Source organism: Macrotis lagotis, chromosome 1, assembly GCF_037893015.1.
Source record: "Macrotis lagotis isolate mMagLag1 chromosome 1, bilby.v1.9.chrom.fasta, whole genome shotgun sequence".
Classification (NCBI taxonomy): Eukaryota; Metazoa; Chordata; class Mammalia; order Peramelemorphia; family Peramelidae; genus Macrotis; species Macrotis lagotis.
Genome location: NC_133658.1, coordinates 42,765,972 through 42,789,880, shown reverse-complemented (window position 1 = coordinate 42,789,880; position 23,909 = coordinate 42,765,972). Strand labels below are relative to the sequence as shown.

Here is a 23,909-nt window from a genome sequence, read left to right as displayed (position 1 = left end):
GTCATAGTATCACCTCCCTGATGTAAAATATTACTATTATAATTGATAGACCAAAATTAGCATAAGCAAAGGAGAATTTATCCATACTTTGTTGCATCTTACCTTCAGAGGCTGCATTGAGGGCACCATCATCCCCTTTGGTTTGGCTTATTAGCCTTTTCAAGTCAAAGAATTTGCCATCAGTGTGGTAGCTAACCTTGAGGTCATGTTCATCCTCAGTGAAGGCATTTGATAACATGACTGAAAACATCATGCTAAAAAGTTTGGGAGCAAGAACACATTCTTGCTTCACTGTATCAGTGATTAGGAAATCTTGTCAGCATTGTCCACTATACAGAACCCGGGCTTGCACACCATCATGAAATTCACGTACAATACTGATGAAATTCTCAGGGCAACCAAATTTTGACATAATTTTCCATAAGCCCTCATGACTGATGGTACCAAAGGTCTTGGTCAGACCTACAAAGTCTGTAAAGTCTGTAAACAGACCTCTGTTCTCTTCCTGGCATTTTTCCTAGTTGTTGGGCAGCAAACACCATATAGACTGTTTCTCTACCCTTTCCGAAGCCATACTAACTCTCAGGGAAGTGACCATCAGTCTATTGAGAATGACTCTGGCAAGAATCTTACAGGTGATAGGGAGTCACTGAAGTTTATTGAATGGTCGTATTGTATGGTTTATTGAATGGTGTGACAGTCAGACCTGTGTTTCAGGAAAACCACTTTCGTGGCTGAATGGAAGTGGAATTGGAGTGGGGAAAAACTTGAGGCAAACAGACCTACCAGAATGTTATTACAGGAGTCCAGAAGTGAGGTGATGAGGGCCTATTCCAGTGTGGTAGTACCGTAGTGTCATAGAGAAGGGAGCATATTCTAGAGATATTGCAAAAATGAAATCAATAGGCCTTGGCAATAGCTTGGATATGGGGAATGAAAGATAGTGAGGGGTCAGTGATGACTCCTAGGTTGGAAGACTTCTAAAGGATGGAGAGAATGATGTTGCCCTCCAGGGAAGGTAGGAGATGGAGTGTTTTTAGGAGGAAAGATGAGACATGTTCAGTCTATGAAGTCTACTAGACATCCAGTTCAAGATGGATGAATAATAGTTAGAGTTGATGATTAGAAATCAATAGAGAGTTGGAGCAGAATAAGCAGATTTAAGAATTCTTGATCAGAGAGAGATATAATGGTGGATATGACTAGGTGGATTAGAGGAATAGGTTATTGGAAATAAGTTGAGCAACCAATTGATTAGGGTATTTGAAGGAGAGGCAATATATATGTATATATATATATATGTTGAAGTCTCCAGTTATGAGGGCAGGAGTTAGGGAGGAGAGAAAAATTTTAAGCCAAGTACTATGCTCATTGAGGAATGAAAGGGATTGATCTCGAGGTTTGTAGATAATGGCTACCAGAATTTTGATTGAGTGGCAAATTTGAATTATGTGAACTTCAAAAGAAGAGCTATTCCTAAGATAGATGTAGGGAGAGAACCTGGAAATGGCAATGGAGAAGTATTCCAGCTCCCCTCCCTGGACCTGAGGAGAATGAGTGCAGGTGCAGCTAGTACTGGAAAGGGTGACCAGGCAGGAGACTATGCCATCTGGGGGAGCTGGGTTTTAGGAATAGCTATTAGCTGGAGGGAGTAGGAGAGGAAAAGATTTGGAATGAAGGGAAGTTGCTGCTTATGGAACAGGCAATCCAGAAGGCCCAGTGAAAGGGGAAGGGAGTGTTTGGTTGGAACTTGGGGTGGGAAGTTTGAGGAGCATGGGAATAAGGAATTCAGTGTTGGGGGAAGGGGAAGAGAGTCTAGAGGGTAACCTACAGTTCAGAATCCCTGGGATGTCTAGGATGTGAGGTGTGAGAATGTTCACTACTGAGTGGAAGGCATTACTCCTCCTCCCAAGGAAAACTGGAGATTGACATGAAATGGAAAGCTTATGGTCAAATGGACAGCCCTATTTTATTATTCCTCTTCCCTTCAAAGACTGGAGATTGGGGACTGAAACTGTGTAACAGGGGAAGAAAGTTCCATTTGCCATTAACTTTTTTTTTAAGTTTTTGCAAGTCAAATAGGATTAAGTGGCTTGCCCAAGGCTACACAGCTAGGTCATTACTAAATGTCTGAGGTTGGATTTGAACTCAAGTACTCCTGACTCCAGGGCTGGTGCTCTATCCACTGTGCCACCTAGCCGCCCCTTTGCCATTAACTTTTAACTCTTCCCTCAAGGGAAGGCACTGTAGGTGAAAGAAGATCTGAGGCTAAAGGGAAGGTTGATTATCTTTGCCCTGGAGATTCTTCACATCCCAGGTGGGAAATTGGGCTGGCAACGGGAGGTGGGATTTGTTTTGTGCTGGCATGACTTGTCAGCCCTGAGGACCTCTTGCTTCTTACTCAGGGGCGGTTCACAGCAGGAGATGGAAGGTTCTTGGTCAGAGAAAGATCTGGTTCCTCTTATCCCCAGAAACTGTAGATGAGGTGATATATAAGGAAGTTCTTTTGGTTTCTAGTGGATGTGAATTCTCATTGGGAAAAGATGACGAGAAGGGACTGCTTTGACAGAGGTTTTCTTCACATCAGCTTTGCCTGGTGTTAGGTGGCCAGGAGAAGTTGGCTGCAGTGAGGTACTATCAACTGATTGAAAACATGGCTCCTTCTTCCCTAATACCTTCCTTCCCTTCACTTGATCTTTAAGGTCAAAATTGATTAGTAGCATTCCTTTAACAAAAGGGAAAAAAAAAACTATACCCTCAACGATCCAAGACAAAAGTCTTTGAATCTGTCTCCACATTGTAGGAGAGGAACACTGAATGCAGAAAATGGGGGGGTGGGCTTTGTAAATTGGATCAGCAATATCTGTGTCTTTCTCTGTCATTTCATTGGCTGCTGTGATTTATAATTTACCTTTTTTCCTTTTGTAAATTCATTAGTCAAGTGAAGAAATTCTTTGGGGCTATTCTGAGAAGGGAAGCAAAATTAGAAACCAGAAGTAGAAGTTAGAATCATTTGAATGACTATTTTTAGAGAATTAATTTATGCCTCCAGATTTGAGATGTGAACCTGGGGGACTCAGGGCTAGGAGCTTGGGAGTACTTTGAGATTGCTGTAATAGTTTTCAGAGTGGTTCAATTGATACTGTTTGGTGGTTCATCCAGATCAGAACTCTGGGAAGCTTCTCCAAGTCACGTCCTTAGATGAGAAACATGTTGCATTAGGTCCACATGATTTTCATCTTCATCGTGTTTTCATAGGAACATAGGGTGATAAGATAAGAGTTGGAGGGCTCCTTGGGAATGATCTAGCCCAATCCCTCTGAAGGTGAGGCAAAAGTAGAGCACTTACTGACCACATGCACAGGGTCAACAGTGTCTGAGGTCTTGGGAGTGCTCAATTCTTTTAATACTCTCTATGTTGAAATTAGAAGAGTCTGGTGAGATGGAAAAATTAAATACTGGTAGGAATGTGGAAACAGATGAATTAAAACTATGTAGGTAAGCAGGTGATGAAGTGAAAGGAGTCAGCATCAGGAAAACTAAATCCAATCTCAGTCACTGTCTGTGGGGTCTTTGGTGAGTTAATTAACCTCTATTTGCCTTAGTTTCCCCGTCTTTAAATTGTAAAAAATAACAATCTCTAGTGGGTGATGTGAAGATCTTTAGAAAAGTTCCAAAAGCTTCATATCCTTTGAAATAACAATCGCTTTCTTATGCTCATCACTCAAGGAGGTCATATACAATGAGAATGCACAGAGTGATATAAAAAGATGCATAGTAGCATCATTATAAAGGTTGGGAACAAATCATATGCCCAATATTTGAGAAGAGTCAAAAAGATTATGGTTTATGAGCAACAGTGTGACATAAGTAGGGCTGAATATAATGAATTCTATTAAGTTTGTATTGGACTGTGGTGATGCAGAATGAACCAAATACTCAATTATATAAAGACCACTTAAATAAATGGAAACTGAGTCCATCAATTGGAGAATGGCTAAACAAGTTATGGTGCATGAATACTATGGAATATTTTTGTTCTATAAGAAACCATAGATGGTCAGATTCTAGAGAAGAATGGAATGGATTGCAGGATCCGATGTTACAGGATCTGATGCCAAGGGAAGGGATTAAAATCAAGAGAACAATGTACTCATTAACAACTACATTGTGAGATGATCATTCCTGATGGATGAAGCTGCTCTCAGCAGTTCAGAGTGCTGGGGCAACTCTATTAGACTAGTTATGGACAATGCTATCCCCATCCAGAGGAAGAAAAACAAAACAAAACAAAAACCCCTTCAGAATCTGATGAACACTTTATAAAAAGTATCTCTTATGTATTTCTTTCCCTTAATCCTAATTTCTCATGCTGAAAATTACTAATCTTGTAAAAATGTTTATCAAAATATATATGTATAATATTAATCTGACCATTTGCCTCTGAGGGGAGGGGAGTGGGGAAGGGAGGGTAGAAGGAAATTTTGTAACTTAATAACATACATATACCTATAGATGAATGTTGAAAAAACTTTGATAACAAATATTTGGAAAAATAAGATATCAATAAAAAATGAAAAAATCAATTAAAAATATTCAGTTGCAGACACTATCAATTATAGTTATTCTTTTAGGATATTTTGCTTTTCATGGTTTAGATAGCCTGGATCACTGGAATATGTCTGTGTGTGTGTGTGTGTGTGTGTGTGTGTGTGTGTGTGTGTATGTGTGTTTAGAAGACATTAAAAAGCCAATGTGACCACAGAGGATAGATTTACACATGCCCCTCCTCTCCTCTCATCAGAAAGAACATGGGTCTCCAGGTAGAAGATAAGGCATAAGTTGTGAGATGTGGTCATTGTATTTTGCTGAACTATACTATGATGTTGTTTATAATAGTATTCTTTGATGGAGGTTGGTGGGGGAATTCATTAGAAACAGAGTTGTTTAGTTTTTTTCTGTTGTATCTGACTCTTAATCCATTTGGGGTTTTCGATGGTTAAGATACTGAAATGGTTTGACATTTCCTCATCCAATTCATTTTACAGATGAGGAAACTGAGGCAAACAAAATGAAGTGACTTGTCCACGGTCACACAACTAGTCAGTGTCTGAGGCCAAATTTTGAATTTAGGAAGATGAATCTTTATGACTCTAGGTGCAGTGGTCTATCCACTGCAGTGCCACCTAGAAGCTGGAAAGGGAGAGTGACATAAAAAAGTATCAAGCATCAATAAAGTATTTAATAATATTAACCTTTGCGGGGTTGGTACTATCATAATCATCATTTTACAGAAAATGAAACTTGCCTAATGTTACATAGTAAGTATCTAAAGCAGGACTGGAACTCAGGTCTTTCTGAATCCAGATCCTGTACCCTTCACCAAACTGCTGGGATACCACCTAATGACAGTTGCAGTAGAAAGTCTTTTGTTTCTTTTTTTTTTAAGTAGCAAAATGATCTATTTCAGCTCCTTTCACACTTCTTATTGTTTAGGGCTCACAGACTCGCATAAAATCACAGACTTTGAGAATACACTTAAAATAACATAAGGTCAAGGCAAAGCTGATCCCCTTGAAAGGGTTATCAACCTGGAGGCTCTAGCTGCCTGAATTTATTTATGCACATTTTCATCAGAAGTGTCTTTTCATGAAAAGGTAATGGGCTTGTAGAAAATATTGAAATACTTAGTTCAATTCTTTCATTATATAAAGAAAAGTATTTTCTCTGGAAAATGGGGGGAAAAAAACAAAGACACCTATGACTACTCACCATAAGTGGCAGGTCAACATGCTATAATTATTACTGCTATTATTAGTATTAATTAGTTTATCATCTCAATGAGACCAAAATTTTTTTTTCTAAAAGATGGATTAAACTGTTTGCATTTTTACACAAGACCTTTCATTTTGTCATTCTGGGCCACAAATTATGTTCCATGTTTTGTCCTAGAGGGTAGGAATGACTTTTGAAACATCATTAAAAAGAATGAATTCTATTACTTTTATCTCTCCTGAAAAAAAAGACTTTAGCTCAGGAGACAGTCAGGCAGCTTCATTCTCATGATCACTCTCCCTTTATGAAGAAATTCAAAGGGACACTGAAGCCAGTGAATAGAAGAAGAAACCTAATGAGCTTGGTAATATCTGGGTCAATTGGATCAATCATTAAACCTAAACTTCCAACTGTAGAAAGGAAACTGAATGCAGGCCCTTCCATAATGTATTGTTTGTTTTTTCTATGTGCTAAGAGAGCAACTGACCTCTTATTCATGTTCATCCATACCATCACAGCCAATAGTATGTGGACCTGAGATGTCTTCTTCAGTTCTGGGTTGACCATGGTGACCATGAAGGGCACCATCCAAGTCAACAGTTCCAAGCCCTTCACTCCACAGAGCTGGGGCCCAACCCACATGGCTGAGTTTTTGTTTCTAGAAATGAGAAGCTTGCCATAATAATCAAAAGAAAAAAGAATGCATTCCTTGCTTCCAAACTTAAGCTGTATGGCCATGGATTCCCATTCTTCTTCCTCAATCCTGTGTGCTTAGACAAAGTTCTTTTCTTCTCTGTAATCCAAGGGAATTAGTAGAGTATAGGATTTAAAGATGGAGGGAACTTAGTAGTCATCTAGTTATAGGATTATAAATTTAAAGCTTAAAAGTCATCTAGCCTAACTTCTTTATGTTATTGAGGTCATGTGGATAGGAAGGATCTACACTACAAATTTAGAACCTTTGACTTCAAATTCAGTGTACTTTCTACTGTACCACCTTACTCTCAGATGGTTGGATGGACCTTTTAATAGAATACAAAAACATTCTGCTTTTAGGGGTGTGTATCATTTCTTTTTCTTTTTTCCCCCAATTAACATCATTTATCAATCACCTCCTATGTTACAATACAATGAAACAATCTCTGTTCTATTATTTTTCTAGTTAAAATACATTTTAAAAAATTTACTTTTTCATTCTGAATTCAAGGGACACATATATACTCATACAGGAGGAGGAGGAGGAGGAGGGGAGAGAGAGAGGAGAGAGAGAGAGAGAGAGAGAGAGGGAGAGAGAGAGAAGAGAGAGAAAGAAATAGAAGAAAAGAGAACATTTCCATACAGAAAACAGAGCTGAAAAAAAGAGAATTATACATGAAATCACAAATTTGTATTATAGCTTCCTTTTTTTTGTAAACAAAAGTATATAATTGTAATAGTACTTTTGGGAAGGCTTAGATGTCAGTCTTAGAGGAACTATTTTGGTAAAGACCCTGGGAGATATATTTCTTCCTGGCTTTTGAAGAAAGAAAGGGATCACAAGATTGGAGCCTGAGGATGGAGTTTTCTTTTATTGTGGCAGCTTTTAAATCTTTCTGGAGAGGCTAATGAGGAAAGAGAATTGGAAAAAGAGTGGAAGTGCTCCAGAAGCAGAAGGGTTAGGATGCTCTTCAAAAGACTGGTCCTTAACATTTTGTAGCTTTCTCCAGATCATAACTTGACTAATTAAGAGAATTCAGCAGAAAGTGATTGACATATGGCCACTCAGATAAACCATGGGAACCCTGGAAAATCTCTGCCACTCTCTGTTTCCCTCTGTTTGGGCACTTCTGGGTTATCTGGAGGTTTTGGTTCCCTGGTCTATGCTGACCCTGAACACCAAGACTCTTGTTATCTTTCCACAGGATGGAGCATGGAAGTCATACCATAAGCCCCATGAGAAACATGGGCATGGCTATGACCAACCTGCCTAGAGGGAGGCAAGACCATGGTACAAGTAGGGGTGGATGTCAGAAGGCAGCTGGCATCTAGGTCTCATGTGCTTGTATGACCAGCTGCCTCATGGCATCTTCTTTCTGCAACAGGAATAGTTGGCAGGTGTTAAACCCCATTGATATGAAGTTCCAGACTTTCCTTAGACTCTGGATGTTAGGGGCAAGAGAAAGCCAATGACCAGAGCTTCTGGATGGTGATGGTGGTCTGCATACCTTTACAGAGTATATACCCTCCTTGTAGGAAAAAAAGTTCAACTTGTAGTCTTTCTTGGATCCTGCCAGGACGTCGATGTAATCAAGGCCCTTTATCGTCACGCTCAGGTCTGCTTTCTCTGGTTTAATCAAGTCTATGGTGACTCGGAATCTAGAAATTGGTGATGAAGATGATGGAGACCATGTTGTTGTTTGTTCAAGATTAAGGGTTAGGAGTAAAGACTCTAGAATGGGGAAGGATTTTGGAAGTCTGGTCTTGATCCCTCCTTTTACATGTAAGGAAACTGAAGCCCATGAAGGGCAAGGGATTTGTCTGATGTTATGTAGCTAGTAGGAAGCAAAGTTGAGTTTCAACTATAGGCACTTTTATAGAAGAAAAAAACTAAGGTTGGAGAGATAAACTTCCTTGGGGCCACTTAGCAGTAAAGAACAATGCCAATAATCCAGTTCTCTGGATTGCAAATTCAGTGGTCTTACTACCACATTACTCCTATTGCTTGCAGGCAGCTTAGGAGTGGGAGAAAAGATGGTTATTTTACTGTTGGTGTTCATTTGTATTCAACTCATTGTGACCCCATTTGGGGTTTTCTTGGCAAAAATCCTAGAGTCGTTTGCCATTTCCTTCTTCAGTTCATCTGACAGATGAGGAAACTGAAGTAAAGAAGGTTAAATGACTTGCCCAGCGTCATCCAACTAGTAAGTGTCTGAGTCCAGATTTAAACTCAGGACCCCTTGACTCCAGGCTTGGTACTCTTTATCCAATGCAATGCCACCTAGTTGCCCATTCCCCCCCCACCCCCGCAAATGGCACTAACTAAAGTTGGAACGGCCACAGGAAGACCTTAGATTTCATTGGGGAAAGTCTACTACTTTCTAGGAATGGGTCCCCTAGGCATGAGATTCCCTTTTTTGGATGACTTTGTTTTCATAATTTTATTCCCCACCCTGTTCTCTTCATCATTACCATTTTTTATAGCACCATAGTATGCTGTTACATTAATTATATTAATATGTTATTATTTATTCAGATATTGCTCATATTATAGGGTTTTTTTTGGCTACTACAAATAAAGCAGTAATTGATAGTTTTGTACATTTAGGTCTATTTTTCTTTAATGATATGCTCAAGATAAAGTCCCAGCAGTGGGAATTATTGAATCAAAGGGTATAATTGGTATTTTTATCTTTTCTTGTAAACTGCTAAACTGCTCTCCAAAAAAGTCTGCTCTACTCCAGAGTCCTGCCAGCTATATAATATAGTGCCTTTTTCATGATTGAATAAGATTGTTATTTCAATTATTTAATGGACATATCTCAGATTACAAGAGAAGGATCTAGGTGGTATTATGGATAGTCAGTAAGGACCCGAGTTCTAATCTAGTATAAGATACTTGTTAAGAGATCACTTAACCACTATCTACCTCAGTTTCCTCATCTATAAAATGGAGATGGCAAAAGTACCGTCTTCCCAGGATTATTGTGAGGATAAAATGACAAAATATTTATAAAACACTTTGCAAACTTTAATGTGCTATATAAATACTTTTTATTATCATTTGACTGGCTTTTCCTGTTTTTAATGAACGGTTTATAATTCCTCCTTCAAAAACTGGAAATGACAGCCTTTTCAGAGACACTGACACATGCAGGTTTTTTTTTTTGTTTTAGTTTTTTTTTTTTTTTTTTTGCAAGGCAATGGGGTTAAATGGCTTGCCTAAAGCCACACAGCCAGATAATTATTATTAACTGTCTGAGGCCAGATTTGAACTCTGGTACTCCTGACTCCACAGCCGGTGCTCTATCCACTGCACCACCTAGCCACCCTAGTTTTTTTTTTAAACCTATGACTGTATCCTAGGCTTGTGTGTTCCGACATTACTTGGGGGAAGTGGCTCTTTGATCACAGTTCTCCGTTTTCAGGGTTCTGATGGACAGCACAACTTTGCCAACCCATTGCCTCACCTCTGCAGCTTGTTCAGCCAGTTTTCAACAGGCAACAATTCAATGTAGGCTGTTTTGCTCGGCACCTCCCGGAAGATGTTGGCTAAGGCTTTGGGAGCCTCAGCAGTCCCTTGAAGAATATAGAGCCAGCCTGTCCCATCAGGGAGTGGGAAGAAGAGTGTGCCCTAAGAAATAGCAGTATTATTAGAAATATACTCAGCACACTCCATTAGTGTAGAACTAACTTTTTAGGAAATCTTACGGCTTCCTTTAGTCATAGCAACACTAGAGAACCCAATAACGGAGGGCTCTTCCAGTGAGTGGGTATTTTCCAGGTATTATGGGGGGGCAACCAAAAAAAAGGAATTTACAATTTAATGGGGGTAGTAGGATAGAAATACATAAGACTGCATACCATATGCTTCCGACCATCAATATTCATAGTGCGAGGTCTGTAGGTGATCTCATAGGGCCGATTTTGCTGGTGAGCTTCTAGGATGAGAAACTCTGGCCCTTCCCAGTGCTCGCCTTCAAAGATAGGATGCAGATGCCAGGCTTGACTGCTACGGTTAGACAGCATGATGGTCTGGATATGCTTGGAACGCACCTGGCAGGAGAAATTCACCGTCTGGAAGAGAGAGGTGCCAATGTTAGCTTCAATGGAAAGTGTTCTCTGGCCTGCATTCATTGCTTGGGGGGGGGTTATAAGGGAGGAGAGGGCCCAACTTTTATGGGATGGAACCCACTGGAAAGTGCTAACTAAAATACATAATGCAAGCAGTAGGTCTCATCAGAAGTCCTAATAAAATTAAGGCGTGGGCATTGGTCAACCAGTTGGGTGGGCATAAGTCCAAAAGATCCCAATGCAACGTATAAATGGGCCCAATAGAACACCAAGGAGATAGCAGCATGGACTTTGCAAGCTTTTCCATATTTCTACATTAAGTCATGAGAAGAGTCCACATCTTGGAGTTAGAAAATTTGATTCCAGCCTGGATGATATTTTGTAGCAGGGTGACCCTGGGTATACTCTCTGTAACTCTCTAAGCCTCAGATTCTTTATCTGTAAGATGGAGGTAAAAATATTTGCATATTCTCTATTTCAGAATTGTGAGGGAAAAAAGTCAAACTTATAGGCCCTAAAGAAATAAGAATTATTATTCCTTTCTTATTAAAGTATAGTACCAATTTTCCAGAAATGAAAAATGCCCTTCAGATTTTCTGGTTTGGTTTATACTTTTTCTCCAGGATTTATGGAAACAAAAGCATTTTTGGTACAGTTTTTTCCTTACTGAAAAGGGGAACAAATAGAGATTTTATTCCCTTGGCTTGAAAGAAATATAAGGGATGAATCAAGAGACCCTCAACATCATATTTCAAAGAATTCTTCATATTTTTCCACTTGTCTAACCTCTCTCCATCCTTCTTTAGTTTTTCCCTGATGTCAGATTGTAGAGAATAATTTATTTTTCTTTTAAAATCTGTTTATTTTTTTAGAGTTTACTGAGAAGTCATTGGGAAATGGTGGCAGGAGTACTCTAACTTCCCCTCTCTCCAATGTTTTCTTTAATCTAGGGAACATGCCTCCTGTGTGTGAGTCAGATTCTATCTTTCCTCCTACTGCCCTTGAGGTTTGGTGTGCTCATGAGATGAGATTCTTATGAAAGGTCCATCACTAAAGTGAAAAACCATTAAAAAATTTTTTATAATCTACACAAGCAGATCTGAAAGTGGTATCTATGGACCACTGGGAATCCTCAAGATGCTTTAAGGGATCCACAGGATCAAAATGATTTTTATCATAATATCATGGAGGAATTTACTTACTAGTTACTTTTCTACTTTTCTTTTGCTTTAGAAAAGCTATTTTTCATAAGAACTTGTTATTTATGCTAACATTGTAAAGGGTTTATTACTGTTATTTTAAATGAATTAAATATTGAAATTTGTCTTAATTTCTAATATAGTAAATATAACTGAAATAATCATATTGATTCTGTCTTTTTAAAATCTGATTCTACTTAAAAGTTAATTGATTTTTATCCTGACTGCCTAAGCCATGGCAGTAGTAGATGGTCTTTGGTGGTTGCTACAGTCAAATAATTCATTATCCTTTCTTTACTCAACTAGTCTTCCCATGAAGGATTATCTCTGTCTCTCTTAATATCTATTAGAGGTTCTACCTTCCAATGATGGGCATTAGAAGGCTCGTAAGCCAAATATTTTTTTACATGTAGGGTGGGACCTAACAGATATTATGTTCAGCTAGTGTAGTTTTGAGCCAAGTCCACCTGCATGCTACAATGAAGTGTGAGAGACCTCCAGCAGAGGATAAGTACATGAGGATATTTTATCTGGATAATTTGTATTATTTGAACTGGGCTTCAAGTTTGTGTGCCAGTCATAATATTACCAAGTAATAATGAGATTATTATCTTGTTTTTTCTGTTTGTGATTTGGAGAGATTTACCTCTTTTATTCCGGTTACACTCACACAAATCCCAGACAAGGTGAGATGGATAGGTTTGCCTCCCTGGATGTTGCAGTTCAAGTTTTTATAGATACTCTCCTTGCCCAGTTCAGTGGGATGATAGGTCACTTCAAAAGCAACCTCCATTCCAGGGGTGATGTAGCCTTTATCCGGGGTAATTGAGAAATTAGGTAAAAATTTCTTGACATCCCACTGGAATCTTTTCAGAGAAAAAGAAGAAGAGAATTGTGAAGGCACACATGCTGTCTACCATCTACAGGAAGTCTTGCTGGGGTCCTCATCCATCTTAGTGTCGTCCCTCTGAAATTACCTGTACCCACCTAGCTTATTTTGTCTACATCTTGTTTGTGCCTTTTTGTTATCTGTGACCTCCTTGTGGGCAGACATTGTTTTTTGCCTATTTTTGTATCCCCAGAGCTTAGCCCAGGGCCTGCTGAATGATCGTTAGTTAATACACATTTTTAAGGGATTAGCTGCTGATGAGGAGGAAGAGCATTCCAGGCATGGGAGACAGCCAGGCAGAGAAAATGTCACGAGCTGACAAATGGAGTGTCTTGATCTTGGAACATCTAGGATGCCAGTGTCACTGGACTGAAGAGTACTTGTGGGAGATTAGGGTCAAGAAGACTTGAGAGAGGGTGATCCACAGGGTCAAAGTCTGGGGGAAGGTGGAAGAGAAAGAGAAATGAGAAGAGGTCATTGGCTTTGGCAACTAGGAGATCAGAAATTGGAAAGAAGGATATTGGTGAGGCTAGAAGTTGGATTATATGGGGTCAAGAAGAGAGTGAGAGGATAGAGAGTGGAGGTACTTAATGTGGACTGCATTTGAGGGGTTCAGCAAAAAAGAGAGAGAAAGACAATAAATAGAAGGTATAGAAGGTTGAGTGAGGGTGTTTTGAGGATGAGGGAGACATGGGCATGTTTAGAGGTAATTGGAAGATAGAAGCCAGTAAACAGGGAGAGATACAGATAATTTACTGACTGACTTGTACCTGAAGCTGGAGGCCAGGGATTAAAGTCTTTCTTTTAAGCCTGCACAGCCTTTGGCAGGAAAGTTTGGAACCCTTGGGAGGCAGGACAGATTGGCAGCATCCTCAGAAAAGAACCATTGAGAATGACTGGTGAGAACTGCCAGAGGGCATAGAAGCTATGCCAGAAGTTTGTGTTGAGTCAAGAAATTACTTTCTTTGCAGCTTAAAATCTGTATAAGGAGGGCTCATGACCCTTGCACAGAACTAAGTCAGGGCCAGGAAGATCCAATTTTTCAGGTAGATTTAACACCTAGAAGGATCTCATTCCTCATTCTGGCTTTAGATACTTGAACAAGACAAATAAGGACAGTGAGGAAGTCCTGGGTCCTGGTCCTGTCTCTTGCCCTAATATCCTCACTGTAAGACCATAGGAAAATCGCATTCCCTCTTGTGCTCTATTTCCTCATCTATGCAGTGAATGGGTTGGTTTAGACATCTCTAAGCATCCTTCTAGACTTAACACTCTAGAAGTTTATGGAAATTCCAATAACAGTTTAAGAGTAATTGAGGATTTCTAACATCATCAGAAACGAGAATATAAAACTATTAATGACTTAGTACAGACTATCTCATATTTCAACTCATCTCTGTGCAGAGCAATGCACCAATCGATCAAGTATTTATTAAGAGCCTACGATGTACCAAGTTTCATGCTCATAGAGATGGGATGGACTGGGGTGACTACTCTTGTAGAAGAGGCAATTTCCAGACAAATGCCATTGAGGTACCGGTTGGACACCACAGACCTTACCTTGTTCCGATGTCCCCAGTGTTTATCATGAGGAGCCGACGTGTTGCATGAGCTTGAAATACTACAGCCCCAAAGGGGATATGGTCCTGGTCTAGGATGATCTCCAGGGCCTGACAGCAGCCATTGATGAGAAAGAGGGGGCGCAGGTACCTTGCAAACTCCAAGAGTATCTCCTCATTGAATTGGGGGATACGCTTAATTGGGGAGAAGACAATCTCTACTTTACAGGTTTCTTGGGGCTTCAGGACAATGTTGGAACACGGTGTCATGCTCACAATCTGAATGGGCAAAAAAGATGAATACTGTAGCAGGCAACTAGTAACTTTGATGTTAATTAGCTTAGTGGGCTAATGGCTTATCAACAGAGTCCTGGGTCTCTTGGGGACATCACATTTTGATGATAAAGCCTGGGCTTTAAAAATCGTAGGATTTAGAGGTAGAAGGAACCTTAGAGTTAGTTCAGTTTCCTTATTTTTCAGTGGAAGTTGAAGCTTAGAGCTGTTCTGGGACTTATTCAAGATTGTGCAAGATCTGGGACACGCATTAGCTGGAACCTTGAGCACAATGCAAAAAGCATTGGCGCAGAAACCAGTGGAGCTAGGTTGATTCTGCCTACTAGCTCCCCCAATGGTCTCAGTTTCTTAAACTATAAAAATGAAGGGATCCCATGGTGGTTTCCTTTTAGCTTTGACACATTATGATGCTAAGTCACTGAGCCTAGGGTTTTTTTTTTACCTAACCCATCTTAGACAAGTTTTTTCTATCTTTCTCCCCTCCCCCATTTAAAAAACCCCAAAGTTAGCCTACTTATTTCTGCTGATTATTTCCTTCATTTTGGTCCCAGAGAAGCAAGGGACTATTATCCCAGAGCGGGGAAAGGAAGGGAATAAGCATTTCTGAAGTGCCGAGAACCCGAAAAGAGGTGTCTTCAGGGCTCTTCCTGGGACTCTCTTCTCTAGGTGACCCATCAGTGTCCAATGGTTCAACTTTATCCTTACATACAACTCTGGAATTTATGTAGCCTCTTCCTTTTCATGAATACTAATCCTGAATCATCAGCTGCCATTGGGCATTCTCTCCCCTCCTTCTTCCTGATCCCCCTATTTCTTTGGGGGTACCACCATCCCTCCAGTCAGCCAGATTGATCACCTCGAAGACTGTCCTCAGTTCTTCACTCTCCCTTAACCCTTTCATTTATTCAGCTGCTGATGCTCCCTCCACTATATTTCTCACAGTTGTTTCCATTTCTACACTTATATGTCAATAGCCTACTTATCATATCCTATACCGTATAGACTCCTATTTTGGTTTCCCTGGCTCACCTCTTCCCTCTCTAATCCATTTTCTGCATGACTGTCAAATTGATATTTCTTAAGCAACAGACTGATTGTACCCCTCCCCTGTTCAAGATGCTCCAGCAGGGTCCTTCTCTTGACTCTAGCATAAAATAGGGGCGGTTAGGTAGTACAATGGATAGAGCACCAGCCCTGGAGTCAGAAGGTTCTGAGTTCAAATCCAGCCTCAGACACTTACTAGCTGGGTGACCCTGGGCAAGTCACTTCACCCTGATTGCCTCATATCCAAGGACATCTGCAAATCATCCTGATCCATATCTGACCATGGACCCAGATGGTTTCAGAGAGAAAGTGATACTGGTGTTTCGGCATAGCACCCCTCACTCAAATTCAATTCACATGCACTTCATAGCATCACCTCTCTGATGTCATGGTTTTTTTGGAGAATGAAGGACAAGCAACAATAAACTAGCATAAAAGAGCATTTCCTCCCAAAGCCTTTGAAAGCCCCTCCCAGTCTGCTGCAGGTGTATTGCATATTGCTTCCTCTCTGTCACCCAGGCCAAGGCACTAAACCAACTGACTAGTTGACTGTTTCCCCAAAACACCATTCTATGACTATTTTGTCTCTTCCTTTGCACTGGCCATGCTAGAATGCTTAGAATGACCTTGTTCACCACCATTGCTTCCTAGAATCCCTTGATTCCTTTAGGGCTCAGTTTAGATGACAACCCTTTCAGGAAGCCCCTCTCCCTAGTATACTGTGCTTAAATTGTATTCCCCCTCCCTCTCCCTAAAAGAATGGAATCTCCTCGAGGTCAGGCATTTACGTTTCCTTTGTGCATCCCCATTGCTCTGTCTATTTGCTGGCACATGGAATGTTTCTCGAATGATTGAATGAATCAATAATCTTTGAGACTTTCTCTTGGATTGATGAGGGAAGAGAAGTGGTACTTTTACAGTTTTATTTTACATCAGAAAGGGTTTGAAAAGAAAGAATGACTGAGTGCAGTGGGGTCTATGGATGTGTCAGGCTAACTCTGTACTGGACAGATAATTTAATTAAAAAAACAGGGTTCTTTCTTTGACTAGTCCCTACTTAGCCATTTTGCTTTCAATGAGTAGATTTGGTCATGTGCTATCCTGCTCAAAAGTCTCCTGTGGCTCCCTGTTGCCTCCTCAGCTCAGTTTAGATTCTTTTTTTTCTGGTATTGACCATTTTTCACCATCAGGCCTCACCTTCCCTTTCTAACCTGTACTCACCAGACCCCTCTCTGAGTCATTCCTAGAAAATTCTTCCTCCTCCCATCCCCTCTTTGCTTGTTGAATTACTCCCCATCTCAAATGCCATCTCTCCAGGAAGCTTTTTTGGATACCCTTACTCAATCTTACTTTATTTCTCAGATCTCAGTGGATTAAAGTTAAGTCATTTTATGTGTGTTGACCATCACTCAAATACTTCTCTAGGAAGCTAGAACACAGACTTGCAAGTCAGAGGTCTCACTTGCCTCAACCATTTATTATCTGATGACTATGGGCAAGTCACAACCTCTTGGACCTCAGTCGTCTAACCCTTCTAACACCAGTTCTATAGTCCTAAATATTGGGTTATAATTCTCTGGGTTGTTGTCTTTCCCCCATTACTGTAAACATATAGAGGGGATAGGAAGAACATCTCATCTATATTTTGTACTTCCTTCAATGCCAGTTTGATGTGCTTTATACAGTTGGTGCCTAATAAATGTGGTATTTATATCTATACTTAACAACAAAGCAAATTCAAGACCATCTTAATGAAATGTGTTTTTCCTTATAAGAAATTCCAAGTTATTTCTAGGATAATACATCATGATCAGGCATGATTTATACCAGGTAGGCAGGATGATTCAATATTAGAAAAACAACCAGCATAATTGACCATATCAATAACAAAATGAACAGAACTCATATGATTATATCAATAGCTGCTGAAAAAGGCTTTGACAACACACACAGTACCCAATCCCATTTAAAATGCTAGAAAGCATAGAAATAGAGTTTTCTTTAGAATGATAAAATGATCAGCAAATATGACATGTAATAAAATAAAGTAGCAGCATTTCCAGTGAGATCAGGGGTAAAACAAGGATGTTCATTATCATCGCTGTTATTTAATATTGTATTAGAAATGTTAGCTTTAGAACAAGAAAAAAGAAATTGAAGGAGTTGGAATAGACAATAAGGAAACACCCTTTGATGGTACACTAAAAGAAATAAGAAAATCAACTAAAAAGTACTTGAAACAATTAACTTTAGTAAAGTAGGAGGATATAAAATAAACCCACACAAATCATCAGAATTTCCATGTATGATCAACAAAACCCAGTAGCAAGAGATAGAAAGAGAAATTTCCTTCAAAGTAACTATAGACAATGCAAAATACTTGGGAATCTGCCTTCTAAGACAAACCCAGAAACTGTATGAACATAATTACAAAACACTCTTCATTCAAATAATATCAGATCTAAGTAATTGGAAAAATTTCAATTGTTCATGGGTAGGTTGAATTAACATAATAAAAATGACATTTCTACTTATTTAGTGCCATACCAATCAAATTACCAAAAAAAATTGTTTTAAAGAGCTAGAAAAAATAGTGACAAAATTACTCTGGAGTAACAAAAGGTCAAGAATATCAAAGGAATTAATGGGGGAAAAATGCAAAGGAGGATGGTCTAACTGTACCAGATCTAAAACTATAATATAAGTAGCAGTCCTCAAAATTATCTCCTACTGTCTGTCTAAGAATTAGGGAAGTGGATCAGTGGAATTCATTAGGTACAAAAGAAACAGTAGTAAATGACTATAGTAATCTACTGTTTGATAAACCCAAAGACATCAGCTTCTGGGATAAGAACTTGCTATTTGACAAAAATTTCTGGGAAAACTAGAAAATAATATGGCAAAAAACTAAGCATAGACTCACATCTCACACTCTATGCCAAAATAAAGTCAAAATGGGTACAGGATTTAGATATAAAAGGTGATTATTATAGGCCAAATAAGAGAAAAAAGAAATAGTCTATTTGTCAGATCTATGGAGAGGGGAGAAGTTTATGATCAAACAAGAGATAGAGAACATTATAAATTTCAAAATGGATGATTTCATAAAGAGTTTTTGCACAAGCAAAGCATAAAGCTAGAAGGAATGCAGAAAGCTGGGAAACAACTTTCACTTCTAATACTTCTTTTAAAAGACTCTTTTTAAAAAAATATATAGAGAACTGAGTCAAATTTATAAGAATATAAATCATTCCCCAAATGAAAAATGATCAAAGGATATGAACAGGCAGGTTTCAGGTAAAGAAATATATCTATAGCCATATGAAAAAATGCTCCAAAACATTATTAATAAGAGAAATGCAAATTAAAACAACTCTGAGGTACCACCTCACCTTTAAGATTGGCTAAGATGACAAAAAAGGAAAATGATCAATGTTGAAGAGGATATGGGAAAACTGGGACACTAATGCACTATTGGTGTAGTTGTGAACTGATCCAGCCTTTCTGGAGAGCAATTTGGAACTATATTCAAAGGGAAATAAAACTGTAAATACCCTTTGATCCAATACCACTACTAGGACTACATTCCAAAGAGATCATAAAAAGGGGGAAAATCCATATATACAAAAATATTTATGGCAGCTTTTTTTTGTAGTGGCAAAGAATTGGAAATTGAGGGTATACCCATCAGATAGGGACTGGCTGAATGAGCTATGGTACATGAATGTTATATATTTTTCTGTAAGAAATCATTAGTGGCCAGACTTTAGAAAAGTTTTGTAAAGACTTGCATGAACTGATGCTGAATGAAGTGAGCAGAACCACATTAACTGCAATACTGTGAGATGGATCAACGATGATGGATGCAACTCCTCTCAGCAATTTAGTGATTAAAAAAAACCCACTGAGAAACCTGTTATGGAAAATGTCATCCATATAGAGAAAAAACCCCCAAAAACTATGGAGTCTGAATACAGAACAAACACTATATTCATTTTTAAAGGTTCTATTTTATATTTTTCCTATCTTATTCATGGTTCCCCCCCCCCTTGGATCTAACTCCTCTTTCATATATATGACTACTATGGAAATATGTTAAACACGAATGTTATATATACAACTTCTACCAGATTGTTCACTGCCATGGGCGGGGGGAGGTAGGAAGGTTGGTAGAAAAATGTGGAACTCATAAACTTGCAAATGGATGAATGTTGAAAAACCTATCTTTGTGTGTAATTGGAGGAAAAAGATTCATTTGTTATTAAAAGATTAAAACTGAGCCAAGTGCCTTGGGATAACTTACCTTGGAGTCGTTGAGTTCCGTAACACTGAACATGTATGTTAAGTTAAAGGTCAGTGGGATGAGACTTTGGTTTATGATTGTAGCAGTTCTCTTGGCAATCTGTTCTGGTAATAGAGCTCCAAATTTCACAATCTTATTTTCAGGATCCAGGACTGAGATCTATGGAAGAGAGAACAAGGGAAAAGGATAATGGGTGTTTGAGAGGAGGAAGGAGTTGAAAGGTAAAAGTGGGATAGGAATGAAAGAAGTCAATGAGGCATGGACTGAAGGAAGGAAGGGATGAAAACAAAGAAAAAGACCAATTATTGGGAATGAGCTAAAAGATGAGAGAAAAATGGTGAAATAAATGCAAACAAAAAAGAAAGATGAAAATGGAGGTGGGGAGAGCAGATAGGATAGGAGAATAATGGTGAAAATAGAATTAGGGACCAAATTAAAACCAGGCATTTTGATTAGGGAGTATTCTCTAAAGAGTGCATCAGACAAATTCTCAGGTTAGTAGATCTTGTAGTCCTTTTCCCCTTGCCCCCTAAAAAGTGATAGCAGCAACAACAATAACAACACATACAAGCACAGAATTTAGTGCACAGATCATGCCCTGGAGAATGCCCACTTTTGTTTTAAATATAGAAGCAGAATTGGGGGAAAATGGGAGAAGGGGTCAAATTTATCTTTTTGTTCTTTTTTATGCCTCAGTTCTTCTTTACTCCATCATAAAGGAAAATTTCTGTTAAAAAGTACTGCTTATGCCCTTATTTCCCTGGATCACATAGGTAGGGAATTACAGGTAGATATGTCCTTGGAGGTCACAGAATTTGACCTTTTTATTTTACAGAAGTGTCTTGTCCAGTCACACTGGCTTCCGTTCTTCCATGTCCAACATTTTGATATCCCAGAGGTATATCTTAGCAAAGTAGTAAATTGCCTATGTAATTGTAATCTGAGCGATTCCTGATAAGTTCTCTTTGTCCGCAAATCTCTCATTACCTCTAGTCTTAGTGGGCTGAAATGCCTCCATTTGAAATGAATTTGGTTCTTTAAAGCTTATTAATTTTCAAGAATCTTTTATTAAAATACAAATCCCTCCAAGAGAGGTAACACCAGTATTTGCTGGTGTGTGTGATGGTTAGTTGATAGGGAACAGGAACAAGAGAGGTTGGAGTTGGGGTTAAAGTAAGAGACCAAGGAGAAAGGAAGGGTTATAGTGGGAAGGGGAGAGAGAGAGAGAGAGAGAGAGAGAGAGAGAGAGAGAGAGAGAGAGAGAGAGAGAGAAACTAGCAGGAAGTGTGAGAAAGGGCCAACGATGAACTCTGCTTAGGGAAATATTTCTTAATCTAATATCTATGAACTTTAAAAAGTCTTTTTTGATCATTGTATTTTATTATAATTGGTTTTCTTTTCAATCCTACATATTTTATTTTATGCGTTTGAAAACATCATTCTGAGAAAATGTCCAGAGGTTTCATCAGACAACTCAAGGGTTCCAGGACACAAAAATGGGTTAAAAATCCTTTGTTTCTTACCTTCATCTCAGTACCCCTCCCTTGGATCTCAATATTTTGCTTCAAGAGTCCATTGATTTCGAAGGGAATGATTTCCTTATAAGATGTAGTCTCTCGAGGATAGAAGGTGATTGGAATTTCTAGACTCTTTCCAGGCTTTAGTACATCAACCTGCCAACCCACTTCTAGTTGGGCTGTGTTGGTATATAAGCAATCCAAGCTGAGAAAAACCAGAAAGAAGAACAAGGGAATTATATTGTTTACTAATGTCTCACATTGTTTACTAAGGTAAGGTCAAAATGGATAAATGATTTAGACATAGAGAGATATCATAAATAAATTAGGGGAGCAAGGAAAAACATAACTGTCATATCTATGGATAAGAGAGGAGGTTGATGATCAAATAAGAGATGATCATGGGAAGCTAAATAGATAATTGTGATTGTGTCAAATTAAAGAAATTTGCACAAACAAAATTAATGTAGTCCAAATTAGAAGTCCAAAACAGGAAACTGGAAAAAAAGTTTTTATAGTAAATTCCTCTGATAAAGGTCTCATTTCTTCGATATAAAGGGGAATTGAGACAAATTTGTAAAAATAAGAGCCATTCCCCCAATTAATAAATGGTCAAAGGATATGAACAGGCATTTTCAAAAGAAGACATCAAAGCTGTCAATAGGCACTTGAAAAAATGTCCCAAATCACTATTTTTTATAATAAAATTTATTTAAGGCAATGGGGTTAAGTGACTTGCCCAAGGTCACACAGCTAGGTAATTATTAAATGTCTGAGGCCTCATTTGAACTCAGGTCCTCGTGACTTCAGGGCTGCTGCTCTATCCCCTGTGCCACCTAGCTTCCCCCCAAATCTCTATTGATTAGAGAAATGCAAATTTAAAAAAACTCTTAGATACCATCTCATATCTTTCAAATTGACCAACAGGACAGAAATGAAAAATAATAAATTCTGGATAGGGGCATGTGGGAAAATTGAGACACATGTACTGTTGATGAAGTTATGAACTGGTCCAACCACTCTGGAGAGCAATTTGGAACTATGTCTAAAGGACTAGAAAACTGTGCATATAATTTGAACCCAGATCTGTAAAACAGGAAAGGAAAAGGACATATATATATATATATATATATATATATATATATATATATATATATATATATATATATATATACACAAAAAATATTTATGACAGATCTTTCTGTGGTGGGGGGATTCTCATCATTTGGGAATGGCTGAATAAATTGTTACATATGCTTGTTATGGGATGCTGTTGTACTATAAGAAATGATGAGAAAAATGATTTCAAAAAATGGGAAGACTATCTGTATTGATGTAAAATGAGAGGTGAGCAGAAGCAAGAAAACTTTGTACATAGTACCAGTAATACTGTATTGTAAGGATGGATGATGTTCTGTGAAAAGACAACTTCTCTGATTCCAGACAATTCTAAAGGACCCATCGTGAAAAATGCTATCTACATCTAGTGGGAGACTCAATGAACTCTGAATGTAGAATAGAGTATACTTTTTTTAAACTTTATTTTTCTTGTTTGATTTTTTTGTCTGAGTTTTCATTTGCCACATGGCTAATAAGGAAATATTATTCTATCTCCAGTCATCTTGATTCATATCTGGCTACTGGACCCAGATGAGTCTGGAGAAGAAAGTGAAGCTGGTGACTTAGTACAGCAGCGTCTCACTCAAATCCAATTCACGTGATGTCATGGTCTTTTTAGAGAACAAAGGACAAACATCATCATCAATATGGAAAAATATTTTGAGTGACTTCACATATTTTTAAAAAAGGGAATTAGGATTAGGCTTGGCCTGGTCCCTTGGCTCATATTCTTTCTCCTTGATTGGGTCAAGGAAAGATGAAATTGTGGTTTAAGCTTCCATGCCCCATTCTATATATTAACTTCCCAGCTAGGTGGTATAGTGGATAAAGTGCCAGGCCTGGAATTAGGAAGATCTGAGTTTGTTGCTTCAGTTTCCTCAACTGTAAAATAAATTGGAGAAAAAAATGACAAACCTCTTCAGTGTCTTTGCCAAGAAAACACTCAAAAAGGATCATAAGTAGTCTGCCATAACTGAAAAATGTCCAACAACGACTTTTGTTAAAAAGTTGAAAACAAATAAAACAACCCTTTCTGGACTATGCCTTGGAAATTTGGGAGTTGGTTATACCTGGGAAAGGTATAGGGAGCTCAGAGAGATCACTGCCACCAGTTGGCACAAGTCCTTACCCAGGTCTTTCTTTCCATTCTGAAAATCATTTGATGATTTTGCTCTCATAGATACCAAGATTCTATTTATCAACTTTGGTAGCTATTTATTTCCTGACTTCTCTAGAAAGAGATCTTAGAGGTTACCAAGTTCTGGGCTCCATAGCCAAGACAGCTCTATTTGGTTGGATTTTATTATTATTTGATTTTTTAAAAAATAACCCAGTCCAATTCTATTTTGTCTCTTCATAAATTTAATGAAGCATATGGCTTTGGATTCTTTATAGAAATTAGTTTATCCTCTTCAAGTAGGATTATAATTATGTTATTCC

The 23,909-nt window shown here is 38.5% G+C and overlaps 1 protein-coding gene across 7 annotated transcripts in view; it reads right to left on the bottom strand.

Annotated features, from left to right (window-relative positions):
- The window catches only part of HYDIN (HYDIN axonemal central pair apparatus protein), a 509,309-nt gene that overhangs the window by 5,411 nt on the left and 479,989 nt on the right, over positions 1-23,909 (bottom strand). For all 7 annotated transcript variants that reach the window (XM_074199124.1, XM_074199133.1, XM_074199118.1 and 4 more), the window contains 7 exons: positions 21,357-21,555; positions 19,834-19,992; positions 14,194-14,471; positions 12,391-12,610; positions 10,336-10,548; positions 9,942-10,105; positions 7,980-8,130 (listed from right to left, as the gene is read on the bottom strand). In XM_074199124.1, the coding sequence (XP_074055225.1) occupies positions 7,980-8,130; positions 9,942-10,105; positions 10,336-10,548; positions 12,391-12,610; positions 14,194-14,471; positions 19,834-19,992; positions 21,357-21,555 (1,384 nt within the window). The remainder of the gene's footprint in view (positions 1-7,979; positions 8,131-9,941; positions 10,106-10,335; positions 10,549-12,390; positions 12,611-14,193; positions 14,472-19,833; positions 19,993-21,356; positions 21,556-23,909) is intronic.